Below are 24,107 nucleotides of genomic sequence, written 5' to 3'. Positions count from 1 at the left end.
AGCTGGGTTGAGAAGTCATTCCACACCCACCTCATTCACCTGATTTTGCGCCCTCAGATTTTCACTTTTTCCGCTCTCTATCGAACAGTTTTCAAGATAACCCATTTCCACTTGAAAATGCACACCGAACGTGGCTCTACGAGTTCTTCGCCTCAAAACCACGTGATTTCCACAGTCGAGGAATCTAAATTTGCCCCAGCGTTGGCATGATGTTGTAAATAGTGAAGGAGACTATATTATTGATGATTTAAGTCTATTATGTGCATCTGTTGTGTTTTTTATAAAACTTACGGAAAAACGCTACGAACTTATGCATTAACCCACTAATTTCTCTATGAATAGTATTTTCACATTAGAAAATGTAAATGTACAATATTTTGTATATGAGTTTACATATTTCATATAACGTAGGTGGTGTAAACGAACAGTAATAACCATTACATTGCAGGTTCAAAATATCTGAGCAGTGTGTACTGCTATCACTTAATGCCATTGTATCTTGAATAAATTCACCCCCATTTCATTCTGTGTGTGTTGTGTGTTGCAGAGGAGGCGCCCTATGGGCAGACGGCGGTGCTAGGGGGGGCAGCATGGTCCTGTGGGCCGCGCTGCTCGTTCTGCACGGAGCTGGCTGCGTAGGTGAGTAACGCCGCCAGGCAGCCCACCCACCCACTACCTGCTGTTCCTGTCAAAGCACGGCTCTCGTACAGGCGATTCAGAATTATTCACATCCTGAGGACAACCAGCCACGGCAAAATTATTCCACCTGGTAGAGCTGGCGCAAATTAACGTGGCCCCTGTGCAGAAAGGCGTTCTCGCAGCGTGCGCTGGGGGAGTCCACCACTCGGTTCCGGAGGGATGGTCGCCTGCCGACTTACATCAAGCTTTCTCATTGTTACATCCGATGGCAATGCAGTCTTCACCATAGGTGCATGTTAAGTTCAAAATCAGGCATGTGAGGTCATTTGCAAAGCCATTAAAATAATGAGTGAGAGACAAACGAGGAAGCACAATTCTTTAGAGATGTGCTTGGGAGTGTAACAGGACCCCCTAGCTATTCCAACCGCACAATAAAGAGAATAAAGAAAGAAAATTATACAGTACTTTACGAAATACACGGGAGAAGGAAAAGAAAATTTACAATTAAGTAATACTGGGTCGTGCGGTAGCGTTCTCGCTTCCCACGCCCGGGTTCCCGGGTTCGATTCGCGGCGGGGTCAGGGATTTCCTCTGCCTCGTGATGGCTGGGGTTTGTGTGATGTCCTTAGGTTAGTTAGGTTTAAGTAGTTCTAAATTCTAGGGGACTGACGACCATAGATGTTAAGTCCCATAGTGCTCACAGCCATTTGAACCATTTTTTAAGTAATACTGACGAACAGTTTGTTAGAAGACTTTATTTTACGTTGTGAGTACCACATGAAACTACGTTGTCTGCTACACTGCGTTTTTAACTCTTTTTTATGACATTACCTTTTGTCAATGCACTGTCGATCTTGTTTTGCTTTGTTTGGTCCTTTATTTATGCAACTATTTCTTTGTCGCTACTCTACTGAAAAACTATTGACTTTGACCGTCTATATTTGCAGACTCACTAGCTGTACCTTCCGAGGGTCATTCAATAAGTAAAGCAACACATCTTTTTTTTTCTGAAAGGAGGTTGGTTTTATTCACGACACAGTATTATTCCCCACTCTTTTGCTACAAAACTCTATTTTCCAACATAGTCTCCGTTCAATCCAGCGGCCTTACGTCACTGTACTAGCAGAGCCTCTACGCCCTCATGTTACCACTCTACTGGCCGACGTCCCCGATCCAATGTGCTTCAATCAGTACCCTCTCTAGCATCCATGTCCATCCTTCATCGCGCCAAACAGATGGACGTCGGAAGGTGCAAGGCCCGGGCTGTAGAGCGGATAAAGAAAATGAGTCCAATGAAGTTCTCTGACCCCTCTCCTGTGTGCAAGCTTCTGTGAAGCCTTGCGCTGTCATGGAGAAGAAACAGTCCGTTTCCATTTTCATGGCAACGAAAACACTGGTTTCTTCAATTTCCTGAGAGTACCACAGTGCACGTTAGAGTTGATAGTTGCTTCATGAGGGAGGACATCAAACAGGACAACCCCTTGAGAGTCGCAGAAAACAATCACCACGACCTTACCAGCTGAGAGAGCGGCTTTGTATTTTTTCTTCGGCGGGGCCGTGGTGCGGTGCCACTCCCCACTCCATTGTTTGCCGTTTTGTTTCCCGTTCAAAGACGTTAACCCATGCTTCCTACCATCTGGTGAGCAAGATGTATCAGAAAGGTAAAATACCCTCAGACTTCAAAAGGAATATAATAATTCCAATCCCAAAGAAAGAAGGTGTTGACAGGCTTGAAAATTACCGAACTATCAGTACCAACACGAGTTCTTTACAGACGAATGGAAAAAAACTGGTGGAAGCCGACCTCTGGGAAGATCAGTTTGGATTCCATGGAAATGTTGGAACACTTGAGGCAATACTGACCTTACGACTTATCTTAGAAAATAGATTAAGGAAAGGCAAACCTATGTTTCTAGCATTTGTAGACTTAGAGAAAGCTTTTGACAATATTGACTGGAATACTCTCTTTCAAATTCTAAAGGTGGCACGGGTAAATTACAGGGAGCGAAAGATTATTTACAGTTTGTACAGAAACCAGATCACAGTTATAAGAGTCGAGGGACATGAAAGGGAAGCAGTGGTTGGAGTGAGATAGGGTTGTAGCCTATCCCCGATGTTATTCAATCTGTATATCGAGCAAGCAATAAAGGAAACAAAAGAAAAGTTCGGAGTAGTTATTAAAATCCATGGAGAAGGAATAAAAACTTTGAGGTTCGCCGATGACATTGTAATTCTGTCAGAGACAGCAAAGGACCTGGAAGAGCAGTTGAACGAAATGGACATCGTCGTGAAAGGAGGATATAAGATGAACATCAACAAAAGCAAAACGAGGATAATGGAATACATTCGAATTAAATCGGGTGATGCTGCGGGAATTAGATTAGGAACTCAGACGCTTAAAGTAGTAAAGGAGTTTTGCTATTGGGGAGAAAAATAACCGATGATGGTCGAAGTAGAGAGGATATAAAATGTAGACTGACAATGGCAAGGAAAGCGTTTCTGAAGAAGAGACATTTGCTAACATAGAGTAATGATTTAAGTGTCAGGAAGTCGTTTCTGAAAGTATTTTTATGGAGTGTAGCCATGTGTGGAAGTGAAACATGGACGATAAATAGTTTAGACAAGAAGAGAATAAATTCTTTCGAATTGTGGTGCTACAGAAGAATGCTGAAGATTAGATGGGTAGATCACATAACTAATGAGGAGGTATTGAATAGGATTGGGGAGAAGAGGAGTTTGTGGCACAACTTGACTAGAAGAAGGGATCGGTTGGTAGGACATGTTCTGAGGCATCAAGGGATCACCAATTTAGTATTGAAGGGCAGCGTCGATGGTAAAAATCGTAGAGGGAAACCAAGAGATTAATACACTAAGCCGATTCAGAAGGAAGTATGTTGCAGTTGGTACTGGGAGATGAAGAAGCTTGCACAGGATAGAGTAGCATGGAGAGCTGCATCAAACCAGTCTCAAGACTGAAAACCACAATAACAACAACCCATGTTTCATCGCCTTTGACGATGTTCGATAAAAAAATTGTCACGGTTAGCCTTGCAGCGTGCAAGCAATTCTGCACAGACGGTCCTCCAATGTTCTTTATGGTCCCTGTGGGCATACACCTTTTAGTACCCCAACTGGTGGACGAGTGTGTCAATATTTATCAGCAGAGACATCCAGTTGAGCAGTGAGGTATCTGTCATCCGTCGATTGCAGCAGTCACAACTGTCTGTGGCCGGCCAGCCCATAGGAGATAGAGCAGGTTTGTGCGACATTGTAGCGATGATGACATACACCTCGCCCAACGACTCACAATGCTTTTGTTTACTGCCAGCCCTCCGTAGACATTCTCCAAGAGCTTATGAATTTCTGCAGTGTTGTAATTTTTCGCCAAAACAAAGTAAATGACAGCTCTCTGCTGGAACGCACCTCCGGTCCAGACGCCACTTTGATGGCTGCGTATAGCGCCGCCAAGTTTCGGAACTTCGTGAAACTATAGGAGCTGAAGCGGGAATATTCCACGATGTCCCACAAAAAATTCCGCATTTTTGCAACCAAAAGTGGCTGAGAAAAACTGTATTGAATTACTTATTGAACCCGCCGTCGTACAAGTTATGTGACATATGACTGTAGATTGGTTTCAGTTGTCGAACTACATCTTCCCAACTGTGCAGTACCCCCACCACCACCATTCATCCCTCTCCTATTGCGCCTTATGTACAGGTAGAGACCAAATTATTTTGTCCACACTCTATGCAAGATATATGAGACAGACGGAAATACCTCAAGAATTCAAGAAGAATTTAATAATCCCAATTAAGAAGTATGCAGATGCTAACAAGTGTGAATGTGACATAATTATATCGAATTATCCTCGCTTTTATGTCAGTCCAATTCAGATTTCAAGGTCTCCATCTATATCAAACGAAATGCTTCGGATAAAAACCCCTTTGTACAGTGTAACTTAAAATTTTAAGTACGATAATAGAAGTCTCAGGACTGAAGACCACAAGAACAACAACAATACAAGTTAGTTCTGATGAAACATAATGTGTGTGTGTGTGTGTGTGTGTGTGTGTGTGTGTGTGTGTGTGTGTGTGTGTGTGTGTTTATGGGCTCTCAACTCTGATGTTAGCAACACCTGTACGAAAACTACAGTGATGTGACACAACAGACACTTTTCGTCGCGAAGCAAAGTCGCTTGAAATTATCCATCACATTCCTTTTCGATCTTTTCAGTTGTGTTTACTTTACCAGCTTTCGTCATGTTGTTCAAGTTGTCTATTTGGTTTCTCTTTAGAACCTACGACTAGCTTCATCAACATGTGTTGGCAGTTCAAATGAGCTCTTATTTGCAGTGACTTAATAGGTTTTGTGGCAATAGATTTCACAAACTAACTCGGCATATCCGGTTTCCACGGATCAGGATAGATTTAGCATACGAACGAAACACTGGTCTAATATTTTGACCACTTCCACCACAAAAGAAAACGGTATACACTACTGGCCATTAAAATTGCTACCCTACGAACATGACGTGCTACAGACACGAGATTTAACCGACAGGAAACAGATGCTGTGATATGCAAATGATTAGCTTTTCAGAGCATTCACACAAGGTTGGCGCCGTTGGCGACACCTACAGCGTGCTGACATGAGGAAAAAAATGGTTCAAATGGCTCTGAGCACTATGGGACTTAACTTCTGAGTTCATCAGTTCCCTAGAACTTAGAACTACTTAAACCTAACTAACTTAAGGACAACACACACATCCATGCCCGAGGCAGGATTCGAACCTGCGACCGTATCAGTAGCGCGGTTCCAGACTGCAGCACCTAGAACCGCTCGGCCACCCCGGCCGCCGACATGAGGAAAGTTTCCAACCGATTTCTCATACACAAACAGCAGTTGACCGGCGTTGCCTGGTGAAACGTTGTGATGCCTTGTGTAAGGAGGAGAAATGCGTACCAACACGTTTCCGACTTTGATAAAGGTCGGATTGTAGCCTATCGCGATTGCGGTTTATCGTATCGCGACATTGCTGCTCGTGTTGGTCGAGATCCAATGACTGTTAGCAGAATATGGAATCGGTGGGTTCAGGAGGGTAATACGGAACGCCGTGCTGGATCCCAACGGCCTCGTATCACTAGCAGTCGAGATGACAGGCATCTTATCCGCATGGCTGTAACGGATCGTGCAGCCTCGTCTCGATCTCTGAGTCAACAGATGGGGACGTTTTCAAGACAACAACCATCTGCACCAACAGTTCGACGACGTTTGCAGCAGCTTGGACTATCAGCTCGGAGACCATGGCTGCGGTTACCCTTGACACTGCATCACAGACAGGAGCGCCTGCGATGGTGTATTCAACGACGAACCTGAGTGCACGAATGGCAAAACGTCATTTTCTCGGATGAATCCAGGTTCTGTTTACAGCATCATGATGGTCGCATCCGTGTTTGGCGACATCGCAGTGAACGCACATTGGATGCGTGTATTCGTCATCGCCATACTGGCGTATCACCCGGCGTGATGGTATGGGGTTCCATTGGTTACACGTCTCGGTCACCTCTTGTTCGCATTGACAGCACTTTGAACAGTGGACGTTAAATTTCAGATGTGTTACGACCCGTGGCTCTACCCTTCATTCGATCCCTGCGAAACCCTACATTTCAGCAGGATAATACACGACTGCATGTTGCAGTTCCTGTACGGGCCTTTCTGGACACAGAAAATGTTCGACTGTTGCCCTGGCCAGCACATTCTCCAGATCTCTCACCAACTGAAAACGTCTGGTCAATGGTGGCCGAGCAACTGGCTCGTCACTATACGCCAGTCACTACTCTTGATGAACTGTGGTATCGTGTTGAAGCTGCATGGGCAGCTGTACCTGTACAGTGTACACGCCATCCAAGCTCTGTTTGACTCAATGCCCAGGCGTATCAAGGCCGTTATTACGGCCAGAGGTGGTTGTTCTGGGTACTGATTTCTCAGGATCTATGCGCCCGAATTGCGTTAAAATGTAATCACATGTCAGTTCTAGTATAATATATTTGTCCAATGAATACCCGTTTATTATCTGCATTTCTTCTTGGTGTAGCAATTTTAATGGGCAGTAGTGTACATTTTATCGACTATCATACACTGTGAAAGTATGAACAACTAAATGAGCTAGTTTTCTGATCGCTACAAAAAGATATCACGGACTGTTAAGTTGCAGAGGTAAATACACGAAACGTACTGGAGTTACGCGTTTGCTTACATTCTATATAGCAGAGCAGACGTTTGGAGCATGTTCTAACGATGGGACAGTGGTTTGTCGCATTGTTATCTTTTTACTACACTCTAAGAAATATAATGACGCACCACGAAGGAGCTATGCAAGCAGATATTCACACAGATATCGACGTAAAGAGCAAAATTACAGTCTGTCTGGCGATGGATGAACGTGTGACGCTGCAGCGCAATTTCACGGTCGAGCTGGCAAGGATGGTAAACAGGGGACATGTCGATACCAGGGTGTAAAGTCTTTGCGAATTTCATTGCTTGTACTCAGTTGGAAAATAAGTATGCCTCGCAGATTGGCACATGAACAATATATGTAGATGTCAGTATTTGAAAGAGGACGTGTAGCTGGGCTCAGAGAAGTCGGTTCGAGTAATCGGCGAATCGCTCGGCATTTGAATAGGAACGATGCCACCACTCGACGATGTTGGTAAGAATGGGAGAACCAAGGCCGAACACAACTGCAAGAAGAAGATGGTCGATCTAAGACGACAGAGCGCGAAGCCCGAGCAATCATCAAGGAGGCACTGAAGAGTCCCGGTTTCATCATTATGATCTATCCGACGTGCAACTAGTTCTTCGATGATCGCAAGGCAGCTCACAGGAAAGGGACTTACAGTGCTCCTTGAGCCAACTACCATTGACCTCTGCAGATCACCAAACCCTTCTGCTGTGATGTCGGGGACTTTCCCCCTGGAGGCTGACTGAATGGAGTAGAATGGTCTTCAGTTATGAGTCCCACTTCGAACTGAGCCCGAATGACCAGGGAAGACGTGTTTGGAGGCACCCCAGAGATCGGTCGGATACCAACTTTCCATACCGCCCGACAACGAGGAGTGATGGTCTAGGGTACCATTTATTTTCATAGCAGGACGCCTTTTATTTATTGGTCATCCGCGGCAGACTTACAGCGCAGTGGTACGTCGACGGTATTCTACGCCCCATGTGTTGACCTTCATGGCAAGCCATCCCGGGCTTACGTTTCAGCAAGATAATGTCCGCCCGGACATGGTGAGAGCTTCTAGTGCTTTGTAATCGCCAAGCCCTTCTTTGGCTAGCAAGGTCACCGGACCTGTCCGCAGTTGAGAACGTCTGGCCCTCCAGCCACCTCGGGATTCTGACGATTGGACAGAATTTGGCACGATGTTCCTCAGGACATCCAACAACTCTATCATTCAATGCTAAGCCGAATAACTGCTTGTATAAATGCCAGAGTTGAATTGCTCAATTTGTGAAGCTCCTCCGTGGTGCATCGGTTTTTTTCCGGTAGTGTATTTGATGAAGTGCCATACACGTTATGTCTCTGAAATCAGCAAAGGTTCTTTCTAACTCACTCACACTGCTCATACCGGACTCGAGAGTCCATTGCCGCAGCAACGTATTTTCGCCATCTGTCCCTGTCTTGGGCTATTTCCTTCCATTCACCTTCAATACCTAGCCTCCTCAAATCAGCCTTCACATTGTCCTCCCATCTACGCCTCGGTCTCCCCAAAGGACGTTTTCCCTCTAAGTGCCCTACCAGTACTCTGCGCGCTGCCCTGCCCTCATCCGTTCGAGCTACGTGACCCGCCCATCGCAGCCTACGTGATTTAGTAATACTGATTATGTCAGGGCTTGAATAGAGTTCGTGAACCTCTTCGTTATGCAGTTTTCGCCACTCTCCGTTAATGTCATCCCTTTTTGCTCCGAAAATTTTCCTCAAATTTTGTTTTCAAATACTCGAAACTGCTTTACATTTTGAGAGAGCAAGTCTCACACCCATACAGCATAACTGGTAGAATAAGAGTTTTATATATTCTAATCTTTAAATTCCTAGACAATATCCGTGATGTAAGTAATCTATTCGGTGAGAAGTAGCACTCATTTCCCGCGCGTAATCTCTTCTTCAGTTCGGATTCAATCTCATTTCTCGAAGTGATGTCCACGCCTAGATACTTAAATGTGTTCACTTTTTCAAAGTGTATGTTTCCATTGCCTGATCTACTGCTGTTGGCGTTCTAGTAGTAACCAGGTATTTAGTTTTGTCTTCACTTATCCTTAGACCTACATCTTCACTAGCCTTGATTAACGCATTCGCATTTGCTGTTACAGATTCTTTCCCATCGCTAATGATGTTTAGATCATCTGCATACCCTAATATCTTAATATTTCCATTTAACTCCACACCCTCTGAATTATCTGCTGCCATTCGTACAATATATTCTAGGACTAAATTAAAAAGTAGCGGAGACAGGGCATTCTCCCTGCTTAAGTCCGTTCTTTATTACAAATTCTTCCCCACGCGTACTGTACCTTTTGTGTTTTTCAAACTGGCTTCTATAAGTCTAACATACTTCTTTGGTATTCCACGTTCCAAAAGAATTCTGTACAATTTTGATTGCGATACTGGTTTATTTTATTCCCATTTCTTTTCCAAAATTTGACGCAGGGTGAATACTTGGTCTATAGTTGATCTGTTCCTCCGAAAGCCAGCTTGGTAATCCCCCACAATTTCATCTGCATAAGGTTCTTTCTGACATCAAAGAAAAAGCGCATTGCCTCTTTTTAACATTTGTAAAGACTCTGTCTGTCCAGTACCAATTTTGCAATTGATTTTAAACTAACTTCCCGATGAACTAGAGGCTTGAAATTTTAAACATAGCTCAAAACGGATGACAATGAAATATTAATTCGTCCTCTTGTCTGTCTGATCCCTGTAGTTCACACTGGGGTGGGGTAACGGACCAAAAGGTTTGGTAACGCCTGACATATCAGCTGCTAGGCATGTTGTGTCGGTGGAATGCGTTCCAGGTGGTATGCTTGGAATTCGAGGATGGGCGCTAAGTGACGCTGCTACATCTGCGAGCATTAGAATCGCCTCTGCAGCGCCGGTCTCAAGTCACCACAGGGTCACGCACACCTTGCTATAAGGCTAGCACTAGCACCACTCTACCTTCAGTTGTGTAATCGCTGTGCTCTCTTATGGTTCTCGTTACAAATCGTTGGTTTGGTCTCAGATTTCGCTGTGCCTTATGTTTTCGCTTTCGTTGGAACTTCGTTAACCTCCCGTGCATAGTCCGTTTTCGTCTTCTTGTTGTCGTCCTCCTGTTCACTCACGGGTAACTGCTGTTGGTGGACGCCGACCAGTCGGTATATCTCTGCTGGTCCTTTTAGCTCTGCAAGGTCCTTGTCAGATTCTGGTCACAATTTGTACAGTCATAACATAATCTCATCAAAAAGTTTAAAATCTGTTGAGAAATTTTGCACACAAACATACACATAACTACAAAATAGAAAATAATTATGTAAATAAAAGTAAATATTTAATATAATACACTAATTGCACTAACAAGGCTAAAATAATTTATCCTAGGCTTATATAGATTCCTGATCCATACAGATAGTTCTGAAAACATATGACCGATAGCTATGAAAATATTTGTAAAATTTATAATGAACTAGCGAATCCGCATAGCTTTGCAATTGAAATATATGTGTGGGAATTGGATATATATCGTTAACTCCTTCCCCCACCACCACCATAACCAACTTCTTTATTCATCTCCTCCTCACGTCTCTCTTTGTCCTTCACCACCTCCACCTTCTTTATCCTCGAATCCCATATATATATATATATATATATATATATATATATATATATATATATATATATATATATATATATATTCGTCCGTTTCTATTGATTTTATTCTGTCTGCGTATATACAGCGTGTAAATTTTAAGGTGACAAACCAGAATAACTCGAAAAATAAGCTTCACACAAAAAAAATGTGTAGAATCCAAAGTTGATTATTTTCTAGGGGGACATCTGCTAGTGCTAAAATTAGCCCGCCACCCCAGCCCCCTGGGGGCGGGGCAGGAGGCAACTTTAAAATTTCAAATGAGAACCCCATTTTTTATTGCAGAATCAGATTCTACATAAAAAACAACGTACATTTTGTCTTACACATTTTTTTTGATTCTTGGTAGTTGGTGCTGTAATTCAAGAAAATCCATGTTCTCATTTTTACGTGGAAAATGGTTACGGATAAAAAAAATATTTATTTACTTCGTAAATTTTGATTCGCAAAAACTAAAACTCTACCTCTCTCCCCATAGGGAGAGATTCGAATAAGTTTTGTTTGTTTCGTGGTCATGAGGCCACACAACTTTTAATTATCAAGCAAATTATCTGACTAGCTAACTAACTAACCAAACATCCTACTCACTAACGAGTGAATTCATGAGCTAAAAACTTACTGTCTCACAAACCTAATTTTTTATTACATTCGGAGTAATCACTCTTGTTTTTCGAGAAGTCTCACAACTGAGGTGCTTGCTTAATTTGAGTCTTTTAGTTTCGAGTGGAAATACGTAGAAAACGACATTCATAAATTTATTGAGTTAAATCACATTGTTCATATCTTTATTTTATTTCGGAATATCGCGGCTGTTACGTCGTTTACATTTTTAGAATTATGTACGATAATCGATATCCCACTCAGCCCTGATCGATAATCGATGCTCTTATCCATCCCTTGCTGATGAGCGGCGTAATGTTTTGGAGTGCCGCCCATAGGTAGCGCAGGCACGAGAAATTTGCCTATTCTCGCAATAAGACTGGGCTTTAGAAATTATAAGTATTAATATAATAAAAGCACTGTATCTTTTACCAGTCTAACCATTCAGACAGCAATAAATCGTTTATAACGATTGTCTTTTGGGCTACTTATGTTTGATTACCTTGTGTGACTGCGTTCGCGGCTTTTGCTCGCCACCAGTCGCGTTGGACGCGGAGTTAGGCTCGATGCACACGAGACAAATGATACAGGTAAGTATGATCGTTAAACTATTTTGTGTTTGTGTTGTAGTGGTGGCGCTTTTTCTCGAATGTGGGCGTTCAAAACTTGAAATAGCGTTAAGCAACAAATGCTTTGTGCTCCCTGGCGAGAGCCCACCATCTCAATGAACAAATCTCCAGTTAATAACGAAAGTTTAAAATAAATTTTGTCCCTTCAGCTTTACTGTACTGCAGCCACAAACTACATAATTACACACATTTCAATAGTGACATAAATGAAATCGTCTTTCACATTCGACAGTACAGATTTAAATACATTTGTCTTGCCATGGTACTTTTCCAGCATCGTTTATGGAGGAATGAGCGACAACATTTCTTCTAGAATTAAGTGAACTTCCTCCTTGGGTTGTTGGAACTTCATTGCCCAGATCACATAGGCTCTGTATACTTGAAGTGTCTTCAATGTCAAAGCCATCTCTACAGGGTGTTACAAAAAGGTATGGCCAAACTTTCACGAAACATTCCTCACACACAAATAAAGAAAAGATGTTATGTGGACATGTGTCCGGAAACGCTTAATTTCCATGTTAGAGCTCACTTTAGTTTCGTCCACCTACGCTCATTGGAGCACGTTATCATGATTTCATACGGGATACTCTACCTGTGCTGCTAGAACATGTGCCTTTACAAGTACGACACAACAGGTGGTTCATGCGCGATGGAGCTCCTGCACATTTCAGTCGAAGTGTTCGTACCCTTCTCAACAACAGATTCGGTGACCGACGGATTGGTAGAGGCGGGCCAATTCCATGCCCTCCACGCTCTCCTGACCTCAACCCTCTTGACTTCCATTTATGGGGCCATTTGAAATCTCTTGTCTACGCAACCCCGGTACCAAATGTAGAGACTTCGTGCTCGTATTGTGGACGGCTGTGATACAATACGCCGTTCTCCAGGGCTGCATCAGCGCCTCAGGGATTCCATGCGACGGAGGGTGGATGCATGTATCCTCGCTAACGGAGGACATTTTGAACATTTCCTGTAACAAAGTGTTTGAAGTCACGCTGGTACGTTCTGTTGCTGTGTGTTTCCATTCCATGATTAATGTGATTTGAAGAGAAGTAATAAAATGAGCTCTAACATGGAAAGTAAGCGTTTCCGGACACATGTCCACATAACATATTTTCTTTCTTTGTGTGTGAGGAATGTTTCCTGAAAGTTTGGCCGCATCTTTTTGCGACACCCTGTAGAACGACAGTAGTTGTGAAGGACACAGCAACAGTTGATGATGCTAACAGTGAAGTTCAGCTTAACATTGACAGGTCTGTGAAATATTCGCCATTTATTCGTCAGAGTACCAAATGCGCAGTCCACATATATCCGAGTACGACTTAAACTGTAGTTAAAGATGTGTTTCTTGTAGGAGAAAAAAGTTCCGGTGTACGGTCTCATGACGAAATTAGACGGAGAAAACGCTTCATCCCCCAATAACGTAAATGGCTCAGAAGGTTCTGTAGTTCCTGGTAGAGGTTGTCCTTTTGGTAGGCCTACTTGGTCACTTTCTAGTAGTTTATACAACTTAGAGTTTTCGGAGATAGTGCTATCCGATTCTCTACCACGAGATCCAACTTCAACATAGTTGAACAAATAGTTTGCATCTGCAACTACGAACAGAACTACAGAATGGAATTCTTTATAGTTGTAGAACTGAGAACCACTGAAATCTGGTTTAACTATTCTCACGTGCTTGCCATCAAAGGCACCTAAGCAGTTCGCGAAGTCTGCGTGCTTTTCAAATCTCCTGGAATTTTTCAGCCACCTTTCTTCTGTAAATTATGATATACACTCTTCACGCATGACTTCTCACACAGCTTTGCTAACTTTCCTTACTATTTTACACAGTGTTGTGTGACCGATTCTGTATTGATAATGTAGGTCAATTAGATTGCAGCCACTACCCAGGTATCTGAAAAAGATCAATATTAACTTAATAATAATACTGTGTCTTTAGTGGCACCCCGTTACACAAAAGTTTGTATTTTGTTACAGATTCAAAATTCATGAAAAGGTGGAAGGGTATTAAGAATTCCTTCATTAAATGTGAAAAGAAACGCACAAAATCAGGGCAAGGAGCGATTTCGTCTAGAAGATATATATATATATATATACGCCTGTCAACTGTCGTTCCTTGCGAACACAATAGATCCTTACCTCAAAGTCACAGCCAACGTTTCTTGAGGTGAAACTGAAAGCCTAATCGCAGAGACTATGCTTTTGATGAATGACTGCAGTTTCACTGTTAATTCATCAAACTACTGTACAGTCATTCTAAAATAATTAAAGAATTTAACTTCAACTTCTCGTAAATCTGTAAACAGAGTCACGAACGCTCCTTTCAGCAGTCGTGAACTAACGAGCGGGTGAACCCAAAACCTCCTGTTGCGTTGCTTGATGTATTTGTAAGCGAAATAAGTAATATATATAGTTAAAACTCACCGGCCATTTGACCATCTTCTTCTGTGCGGATGCACAGTGCCCGAACTCTTACGGGAATCGGCAGTAAAACTGCGAGTAACGAGTGTAATGGGCAGAGGCACTATGAATATAGCTACGGTCTCAGGTTCGAATCCTGCCTCGGGCATGGCTGTGTGTGATGTCGTTAGGTTAGTTAGGTTTAAGTAGTTCTAAGTTCTAGGGGACTAATGACCTCAGAAGTTAAGTCCCATAGTGCTCAGAGCCATTTGAACCATTTTGAACCTTTTTTTAACACAAATCGGATGACTTGAAATTTCACCCCCCCCCCCCCTTCCCCCTCCTCACCACGATCTCGCTGCAAGGACGCGCGGCTGTTTCTCGCCCGTGTGCATCGAGCCGTAGTACTGCTAGGCTGAATTAAGGCCGAGCGGGCCGCTTCTCGCTCATAAAAAGTCTAACCCTGCCTTTCTCGACGCCCCTTATCTTTTCTCTCTTGAGATGAATAGGTGGCATATGCCATTATGAATTACCTTTCTGTGGAAGAAAAAATTGAGATGGTGAACTTTTATGGAGAAAGTGAGAGAAATTTTGACGATGCAGTCGCGCTTTATGGGCAGCGTTTTCCTGGCCAAGTACGATCACGGTCCTATTTTGTTCGAGTTATTAAACAATTTACTGCGGAAGGTAGTGTGAACCAGAAAAAAAAGAACCCGTGCGGCGACTGTTTGTGGAGAAAACAATCAAGTGGCAGACCTAGCTGCTGCGGCTCATAATCCACACTCGAGCACAAGAGAAATGTCAAGGCAATCAAGAATTTCACACATGAGTGTTTGGAAAATCCTTAAACTCCACAAATTTCATACATACCATGTATCCATGCATCAGGAACTATATGGTAATGACTTCCAAAACCGTATAACGTTAGACACTGGGCAGTTCAGCGGATGCAAACAAACCAAAACTTTTTTGCCAGAGTACTTTTCTCCGATCAGGCAACATTCACAAACCACGGCGAAGTTAATCGCCATAACATGCATTACTGGAGTGAACAGAACCCTCTCTGGATTCCAGAAGTCAACCATCAGCGACCTTGGTCAGTTAATGTTTGGTGTGGTATAATTGTCGATAAACTGATCGGTCCATATTTTATCGACGGTAATTTGAATGGCAACAAATATCGAAACCTACTTGCAAATGAACTGCCAGACCTGCTGAATCTGAGCATCGAACTTCGACAAGACATGTGGATTCAACATGATGGCTGTCCAGCGCATTATTCATTCGCAGCGCGCGATGTACTAGATCGACTTTACCATGGTCGCTGGATCGGCAGGGCAGGTCCTGTGAATTGGCCAGCCAGATCGCCTTACCTTACCTCGCCAGATTTTTTTTCTTATGGGGTTATCTAAAAGATATCGTTTATCATGAAACGCCTACCACTCGCAAAAACATGATGCAAAGAATAAGAGATGCTTGCGCTGCAATTACACCAGACATGTTATCCAGAGGTGTGCAGGCATTTACAGGTTGGTTGGTTGGTTTGTGGGATTAAAGGGACCAGACTGCTACGGTCATCGGTCCCTTTTTCCAAATCCTAAAAACATCCACAGAGAAGAAAAACGATTAACAGAACACAGACGACACAGAACAAGAGAAACGGAGATAAAGACCAGGCAAAACGAATTAAATCACACAGAGTGTGACGGTGGTTGGCCGACCATAGGAAAAAAAAGGAAAAGCCAACCACCGTGAACACATTAAAAACCGAGTTTAAAACCGTAGGCCAAAAGCCAGAATCGACACAAAACAATAAAATAAAACAAAAACACTCAGATTAAATGCATCGAAGTTGGAGGTCATCACTTTGAACATTTCATTTCATAAAACGGCGAGATGCAAGGGATTTACGGACAACAAGCAGACCGAAAGTGAGAGGCGAGGGGACTCACTGGAAACAAGCACCCCGAATTCATTTACTTGCAAGTATTTGCAAATAATCAACAATAAAACGAAACCAATCGTTCCTTCTCAGGACCACCAAGTACTAAACGGAAATACGTTCATCTTTAGTTAGCGAGTGGGTTAGTCTTTTCCTCATTTAGTCTTTTACTTTGTTTACTCTGTTAGTTACTGAGTTCACTCCTTAGTAAGTAGGATGTTTGCTTAGTTAGTTAGCTAGTCAGATGATTTGTTTGATAATTAAAAGTTGTGTGGCCTCATGACCACGAATCAAACAAAACTTATCCGAATCTGAGGAAGAAATTAATATTTGGGTCAACATTTGTAAAACTCTACTTCTTCCTCTCAAAGCCGGCCTGTGTGGCCGGCTGGTTCTGGGCGCTTCAGTCTGGAACCGCGCGATCGCTACGGTTGCAGGTTCGAGTCCTGCCTCGGGCATGGATGAGTGTGATGTCCTTAGGTTAGTTAGGTTTAAGTAGTTCTAGGGGACTGATGACCTCAGGTGTTAAGTCCCATAGTGCTCAGAGCCATTTTTTTTCTCTCAAACCCCACCCTATGGGGAGAGAATGAGACTTTTAGTTTTAGCGAATCAAAATTTACGAAGTAAATAAGTATTTTTTATTTATCCGTAACCATTTTCCACGCAAAAATGAGAACATGGAATTTCTTGAATTACAGCGCCAAGTACCAAGAATCAAAACAAATGTTTAAGACAAAATGTACGTAATTTTTATGCAGAATCTGAGAAACGATCACCACGATAAAATAAAGGAAATGAGAGCTCGTACGGAAATCGATAGGTGTTCGTTATTTCCGTGCGCTATACGAGATTGGAATAATAGAGAACTGAGAAGGTGGTTCGAGGAACCCTCTGCCAGGCATTTAAATGTGATTTGCAGAGTGTCCATGTAGATGCAGATGTAGACTGCGAGAAAGAAATAACCGCGGTTTAACAGCACAGCACAGAATTTTTTCCTCGTAGTCGGTTTTAATAGAAAACTTGTTGGTTGTCATTTTAAAAAAATATATATCGTATGTCCTTCCGAATGATACAGGAGCATTGTGTAAAAATCTGAAATAAATTGGTCATGAATTTTTCGAGATTTTTGGTGAAAAAGTTACCCAGTGAAGACACACAATTCCAATATAATCGAAAAAACAATAATCATCGCTTTGCAACTCGCTCATTCGAGTTGTGTTGGCTCTCGGCGAAGTTGGACCATTCCAGTGCACGGACTGGCACTTAGTTTCTGGATCACAGGGGAAAAACCACGATTCGTCGCATGTGATCATTCCTTCCAAGAAATTAAGATCATTATCAATGGTATTAAAAATGCCAGTACAAGCGTTTTCACGAGCTTCTTTTTGTTCGAACGTGAGAATTCTAGGCACTGGTTTCTCATGTTAAACGGTTATATAAAATTGCCTTAAACATTCTTTTCCAATTATTACAGTTTAAGCAAAATCGTACTAATACTCAACCGACGGTCAGATCAAATCAGGTATACTTTTTCGATATTTTCATCCGTTTTTTTATGTTGAAGGGCGTCCAGGGCGTGAGTCACACTTTTTCTAGCAAAAGTCAGGTTTCAGTAGCAGCTTTTCCAAGTTTCACGTGAAACTTCACAATTCGTTGCTCTGTTGTTACACTTATCGATTTTCAGGTAAAACAAAATAACAGCTCATACACAAACGAAGGACGAAGTCACGTTGATTTGTCTACGGACACCAGACGTGCTGCATTCGGCTGAGAAGGCTTCACAGTTCACAGCTATTGATCGTTCTTCTTTTTGGCGCATTCATACTTTCTCAGTGACAGCATCATTTCCGCTATTTTATAGCCACACCTCGTATGGTAAATGTTCATCATATGAGAACATAATAGTCTGTGAACGCATGCATCAACGGAGAATCAAAGCTACTGTGTCAGCAGTGAAAGTTACGTGAAGAACTCTGATAGAAGATGGAACTTCTGCCCACTCTTCATATCTCGTTCTGCTAGTCTGGTTTCCTTTAGCACATCCACGACTTCGTGTAAATAAATAACTGAAGACCTCACGCAGCGTTCATCAAACAGTTCCATAACACAGTCGTTACACGCTGACACCAAGACAGTTTAAAACACTCCTTGTCAAAGCAAACGTCATTGTTTAATACATCGGTAGACACATCTGTTAATACTCCATTTACCAGCACACACCAAATTACTTTCCCTCTATGTTCTCACTTTACCGAATTTGATGAAGTCCGCCAACTCTAGCGTACTTCGTTTCCAAATTACAACTCCACTATCAACTGTCTCCTCCATGCTGTTTCGTTTGAACGTCCATTATATTTAATCCAAACTGGTTATAGTACGTGAATCGATTTCCAATACGTCATAGTAATTTTCAATGTAAGAAAATTTTCACAAGAAACAATTTCACGTAAGAAAGATACATTCGTAAACACTTTAAATCTCTGTCAAAAGAAGTAAACTGAAGTGACTAAAGTAGTAGGACACCTCCTTACATCGTGCCAGACCTTTTGCCCTGCGTAGTCCAGCAACTCAACGTGGCATGGACTCAACAAGTCGTTTGATGTCCGTTGCAGAAATATTCAGCCATCTGCCTTTATATCCGTCCATAATAGCGAAAGTGTTGCCGATGCAGGATTTTGTGCACGGACTGACCTCTCTATTATGTCCGATAAATGTGAGATTCATGCCGGGCGATCTGGGTGGCCAAATCATTCGCTCGAATTTTCCAGGATATTCTTCAAACCAATCGCGAACAGTTATGGCCCGATGACGTGGCCCATTGTCACGCATAAAAATTCCATCCTCGTTTGGGAACACGAAGTCCATAAATGGCTGCATATGGTCTCCAAGTAACCGAACATAAATATTTCCAGACAATGATCGGTTCAGTTGGACCAGAGGATTCAGTCCATTCCATGTAAACACAGCCCACGCCATTATGGAGCCACTCCCAGCTTGGTTCGATAGCTTCGTGGGGTCTGCGCCACACTCGAACCCTACTACCAGCTCTTACAGGGTGTTTCAAAAATGACCGGTATATTTGAAACGGCAATAAAAACTAAACGAGCAGCGATAGAAATACACCGTTTGTGGCAATATGCTTGGGACAACAGTACATTTTCAGGCGGACAAACTTTCGAAATTACAGTAGTTACAATTTTCAACAACAGATGGCGCTGCAGGTGATGTGAAAGATATAGAAGACAACGCAGTCTGTGGGTGCGCCATTCTGTACGTCGTCTTTCTGCTGTAAGCGTGTGCTGTTCACAACGTGCAAGTGTGCTGTAGACAACATGGTTTATTCCTTAGAACAGAGGATTTTTCTGGTGTTGGAATTCCACCGCCTAGAACACAGTGTTGTTGCAACAAGACGAAGTTTTCAACGGAGGTTTAATGTAACCAAAGGACCGAAAAGCGATACAATAAAGGATCTGTTTGAAAAATTTCAACGGACTGGGAACGTGACGGATGAACGTGCTGGAAAGGTAGGGCGACCGCGTACGGCAACCACAGAGGGCAACGCGCAGCTAGTGCAGCAGGTGATCCAACAGCGGCCTCGGGTTTCCGTTCGCCGTGTTGCAGCTGCGGTCCAAATGACGCCGACGTCCACGTATCGTCTCATGCGCCAGAGTTTACACCTTTATCCATACAAAATTCAAACGCGGCAACCCCTCAGCGCCGCTACCATTGCTGCACGAGAGACATTCGCTAACGATATAGTGCACAGGATTGATGACCGCGATATGCATGTGGGCAGCATTTGGTTTACTGACGAAGCTTATTTTTACCTGGACGGCTTCGTCAATAAACAGAACTGGCGCATATGGGGAACCGAAAAGCCCCATGTTGCAGTCCCATCGTCCCTGCATCCTCAAAAAGTACTGGTCTGGGCCGCCATGTCTTCCAAAGGAATCATTGGCCCATTTTTCAGATCCGAAACGATTACTGCATCACGCTATCTGGACATTCTTCGTGAATTTGTGGCGGTACATACTGCCTTAGACGACACTGCGAACACCTCGTGGTTTATGCAAGATGGTGCCCGGCCACATCGCACGGCCGACGGCTTTAATTTCCTGAATGAATATTTCGATGATCGTGTGATTGCTTTGGGCTATCCGAAACATACAGGAGACGGCGTGGATTGGCCTCCCTGTTCGCCAGACATGAACCGCTGTGACTTCTTTCTGTGGGGACACGTGAAAGACCAGGTATACCGCCAGAATCCAGAAACAATTGAACAGCTGAAACAGTACATCTCATCTGTATGTGAAGCCATTCCACCAGACACGTTGTCAAAGGTTTCGGGTAATTTCATTCAGAGACTACGCCATATTATTGCTACGCATGGTGGATATGTGGAAAATATCGTACTATAGAGTTTCCCAGACCGCAGCGCCATCTGTTGTTGAAAATTGTAACTACTGTAATTTCGAAAGTTTGTCTGCCTGAAAATGTACTGTTGTCCCAAGCATATTGCAACAAACGGTGTATTTCTATCGCTGCTCGTTTAGTTTTTATTGCCGTTTCAAATATACCGGTCATTTTTGAAACACCCTGTACCAACTGAAATTGGCACTCGTCTGAGTGGGCCACGGTTTTCCAATATGGTCACGAGCCCAAGAGAGGCGCTGCAGGCACTGTAACGTTGTTACCAAAGGCACTCGTGTCGGTCGTCTGCTACCATAGCCTATTAAAGCCAAATCTCACCACATTGTCCTAGAGGATACGTTTGTCATAGATTCCACATTCATTTCTGTGGTTATTTCACGCAGTGTTGCTGGTCTGTTAGCACCAACAACTCCACTAAACGCCACTGCTCTGGGTCGATAAGTGAAGGCCCTGAGCCACTCCGTTGTCTGTGGTGGAGGTAATGCCTGAGATGTGGTATTTTCGGCACACTCTTGACACTGTGGCTCTCGGAATATTGAAATCCATAACGATTTCCGAAATGGAATGTCCCATGCTTCTAGCTCCAATTCCCACTCCACGTTCAAAGTCTGTCCCGTTGTGCGACCATAATCACGTCGTTTCTTGATGCAATAATTTACCAACAGCCGTATGTATTGTAGAAATTTATTTTATGTGCTTCTTATATGCTACCAGTTTCGGCATTACATTGATGCCATCTTCAGTCCCCACACGTCATAGTCGTAAAATCGCTATACACGGAAGAAGCCAGATAAGTGGGTCCGTGAACATCGATGTTTGCAAACCGCCCCATTCTGTGTCGCCTGGCCACTAAGAGCTGTTGCATAGCGATTTGATTCACAGATCCGGTTATGTGGTTCCTTCCGCGTATATCGATTTTACGACTATGACGTGTGGGGCCTGAAGATGGCATCAATGTAATGCCGAAACTGGTAGCATATAAGAAGTTCATAAAATAAATTTCTACAATACATACCACTATTGGTAAACTATTGCATCAAGAAACACATGCCAGGCGTTGTCCCACAGTACGTAATGGATCAACAAAGATAATCACGTCGCTCGGACACTTTTTCACGTTAATCAACAGTACAAATTACAGCTCCGTCATTGCTCTGCCCTTTCATACCCTGTATGTGCAACATACCGCTATCGGTATATAAGCATACCGATATCCCATGACGTTTGTCACCTCACTGTAGGTCGATATATATGAAAATAATTTATGGTCAAAAAGAAGACAATTAGCTATCCAAGCATATCACATAATCAGAGTGGATGATTATAGATTGCCGGCCGCGGTGGCCAAGCGGTTCTAGGAGCTACAGTCTTTAACCGCGTGACCGCTACGGTCACAGGTTCGAATTCTGCCTCTGGCATGGATGCGTGTGATGTCCTTAGGTTAATTAGTTCTAAGTTCTAGGGGACTAATGACCTCAGAAGTTAATTCCCATAGTGCTCAGAGCCATTTGAACCATTTGATTACAGGTTAATAAAATTTTTTACTCGAATGTTTTGAGACTATTAAGAACAGCGGTTGAAATGATGCAGTTTGGAAACTTCCCATTAGACTAGTAAACACGGCAATGCTTCCAAATTGTTAAATACGCATTAGAAATGCATATACGTCCCAATCTCTCTGTGCGTCACCTCATTCCCCCTCTCTCTGTGTATCTCTTTCTTTCCCCTGCCGCCTCAAATGTCTCCCGTCCTCCTCTCGACCTCATATTACCCCTCCCTCCCCCTCACACTCTATCTCTCTGGCAGGTTTTTTTTATTGTTATTGCAAACGAGCGGCATCCGTGGTATAGCAAGAAAAAAGAAAAAGGGTAATAGCATCCCTGACAGGCGATCTAAACATCCCTGGTCCGGGATTCGAACCTAGCTGCTGCTTAAATATTAAATAGAAATCGTCAGCATTGGCGGCCGAAGACTTCCGGTATAAGAAGTCACCCTCGCTCTGCCAACGATCTTGTCAAAGAGGGCAGAGGAGCGGACAGAGTTTCAGGGCACTCTGTTGTCCTTGGGGTGAGAAAATGCCTCTAATAGTCGGAAGAATCAGCAGTGGTTAACGGCATGAAGGTGCAAAGGCAATGGAAACCACTGCGTTAAATACACACTGTGGATCCACAAACATGTGACCGACAACTGAAAAAGTATCGTCAGTATCGCTCCATTGGTAAAAGATTCAGGACTAGTCCACCATTCGGATTTCTGTGAGGGGCCTGCCAAAGGGAGGTGATCATGAGACTGAATAACAACCGAAAGTGTACCCATTGGACTAATCTGGTTGTGGAATGTCAGAAGTTTTAACGGGGGAAGGAAGCTTTTTTTTATTTTTGGGTCATCAGTCTTCTGACTGGCTTGATGCGACCGCCACCAATTCCTCTCCAGTGCCAATCTCTTCTTCTCAGAGTAGCATTTGCAACCTACGTCCTCAAATATTTGCTGGATGTGTTCTAATATCTGTCTTCCTCTACAGTTTTTGTCCTCTATAACTGCCCCTAGTACCATGGAAGTCATTCTCTGATATCTTCACAGATGTCTTTTCCACGTATTCCTTTCCTCTCCCATTCTGCGCAGAACCTCCTCATTCCTTACCTTATCAGTACACTCAGTTTTCAACATTAGTCTGTAGCATCACATCTCAGATGCTTCAATTTTCTTCTGTCCCGTTTTTCCCACAGTCCATGTTTCACTACCAAACAATGCTGTGCTCCAGATGTACATTCTCAGAAATCTCTTCCTAAAATTAAGGCCTATGTTTGATACTAGTAGACTTCTCTTGGCCAGAATGCCCTTCTTGTCAGGGCTAGTCTGCTTTTGGTGCTCCGTCCGTCATTGGTTATTTTGCTGCCTAGGAAGGTAGAAAATCTAAACGGGAAAATCTAGATACAGTGGGAGTCAGTGCAGTTAAATGGAAAGAAGGCAAGAACTTCTTGTCAGATGAGACGAGGGTAATATTAATAGCAGCAGAAAATGGTATAACTGGAGTAGAAGTCGCTATGAATACGAATGTAGGGCAGTTCAGTGATAGAGCTGTCCTTATCAGAAACGATAGCAAACCAACGCCGACAACAATAGTTCAGGTATATACGCGACATAACAAGTGGAACATGATATCGAGAAAGTATATGACAATATTGAAATGGTAATTCAGCACGGAAAGAGAGATGAAAATCTAACGATCATGGAATGAGGAGTGAGAGAGGAGAAAGAATAAGTGAGATCAGTAGTATATTTCAGCTGGTAATAGCAAATACTCCGTTCAGGAATCATAAGGGGAGGAGAAAGGCCGGAAGATTTCAGTTAGATTACATCATGGTCATGCAGAGATTCCGAAAACAGATACTGGATTTAAGGCGTATCCAGGAGGCGAATATAGACTCAGATCACAATTTATTATTGATGAAGAGTGGGCTGAAGATTAAGAGACTAGTCAGGAAGAATCACTGTGCAAACAAGCGGGATACGGAAGTACTAGGGAATGAAGAGACACGCTTTAAGTTCTCTGATACTGTAGAT

At 43.0% G+C, this 24,107-nt stretch overlaps 1 protein-coding gene across 2 annotated transcripts in view; it reads left to right on the top strand.

Annotated features, from left to right (window-relative positions):
* Positions 1–551: 551 nt before the first annotated feature.
* LOC126252924 (fibronectin type III domain-containing protein 5-like) overlaps positions 552–24,107 on the top strand; it is a 191,071-nt gene continuing 167,515 nt past the window's right edge. For both annotated transcript variants that reach the window (XM_049953915.1, XM_049953914.1), the window contains exon 1: positions 552–639. In XM_049953915.1, coding sequence (XP_049809872.1) covers positions 591–639 — 49 coding nt within the window. In that variant the 5' untranslated portion in view covers positions 552–590. The remainder of the gene's footprint in view (positions 640–24,107) is intronic.

The sequence above is a fragment of the Schistocerca nitens genome, chromosome 4 (assembly GCF_023898315.1).
Source record: "Schistocerca nitens isolate TAMUIC-IGC-003100 chromosome 4, iqSchNite1.1, whole genome shotgun sequence".
Lineage (NCBI taxonomy): Eukaryota > Metazoa > Arthropoda > Insecta > Orthoptera > Acrididae > Schistocerca > Schistocerca nitens.
Note: the sequence above shows the minus strand (reverse complement) of the source record. Positions and strands in the feature narration are given on the sequence as shown.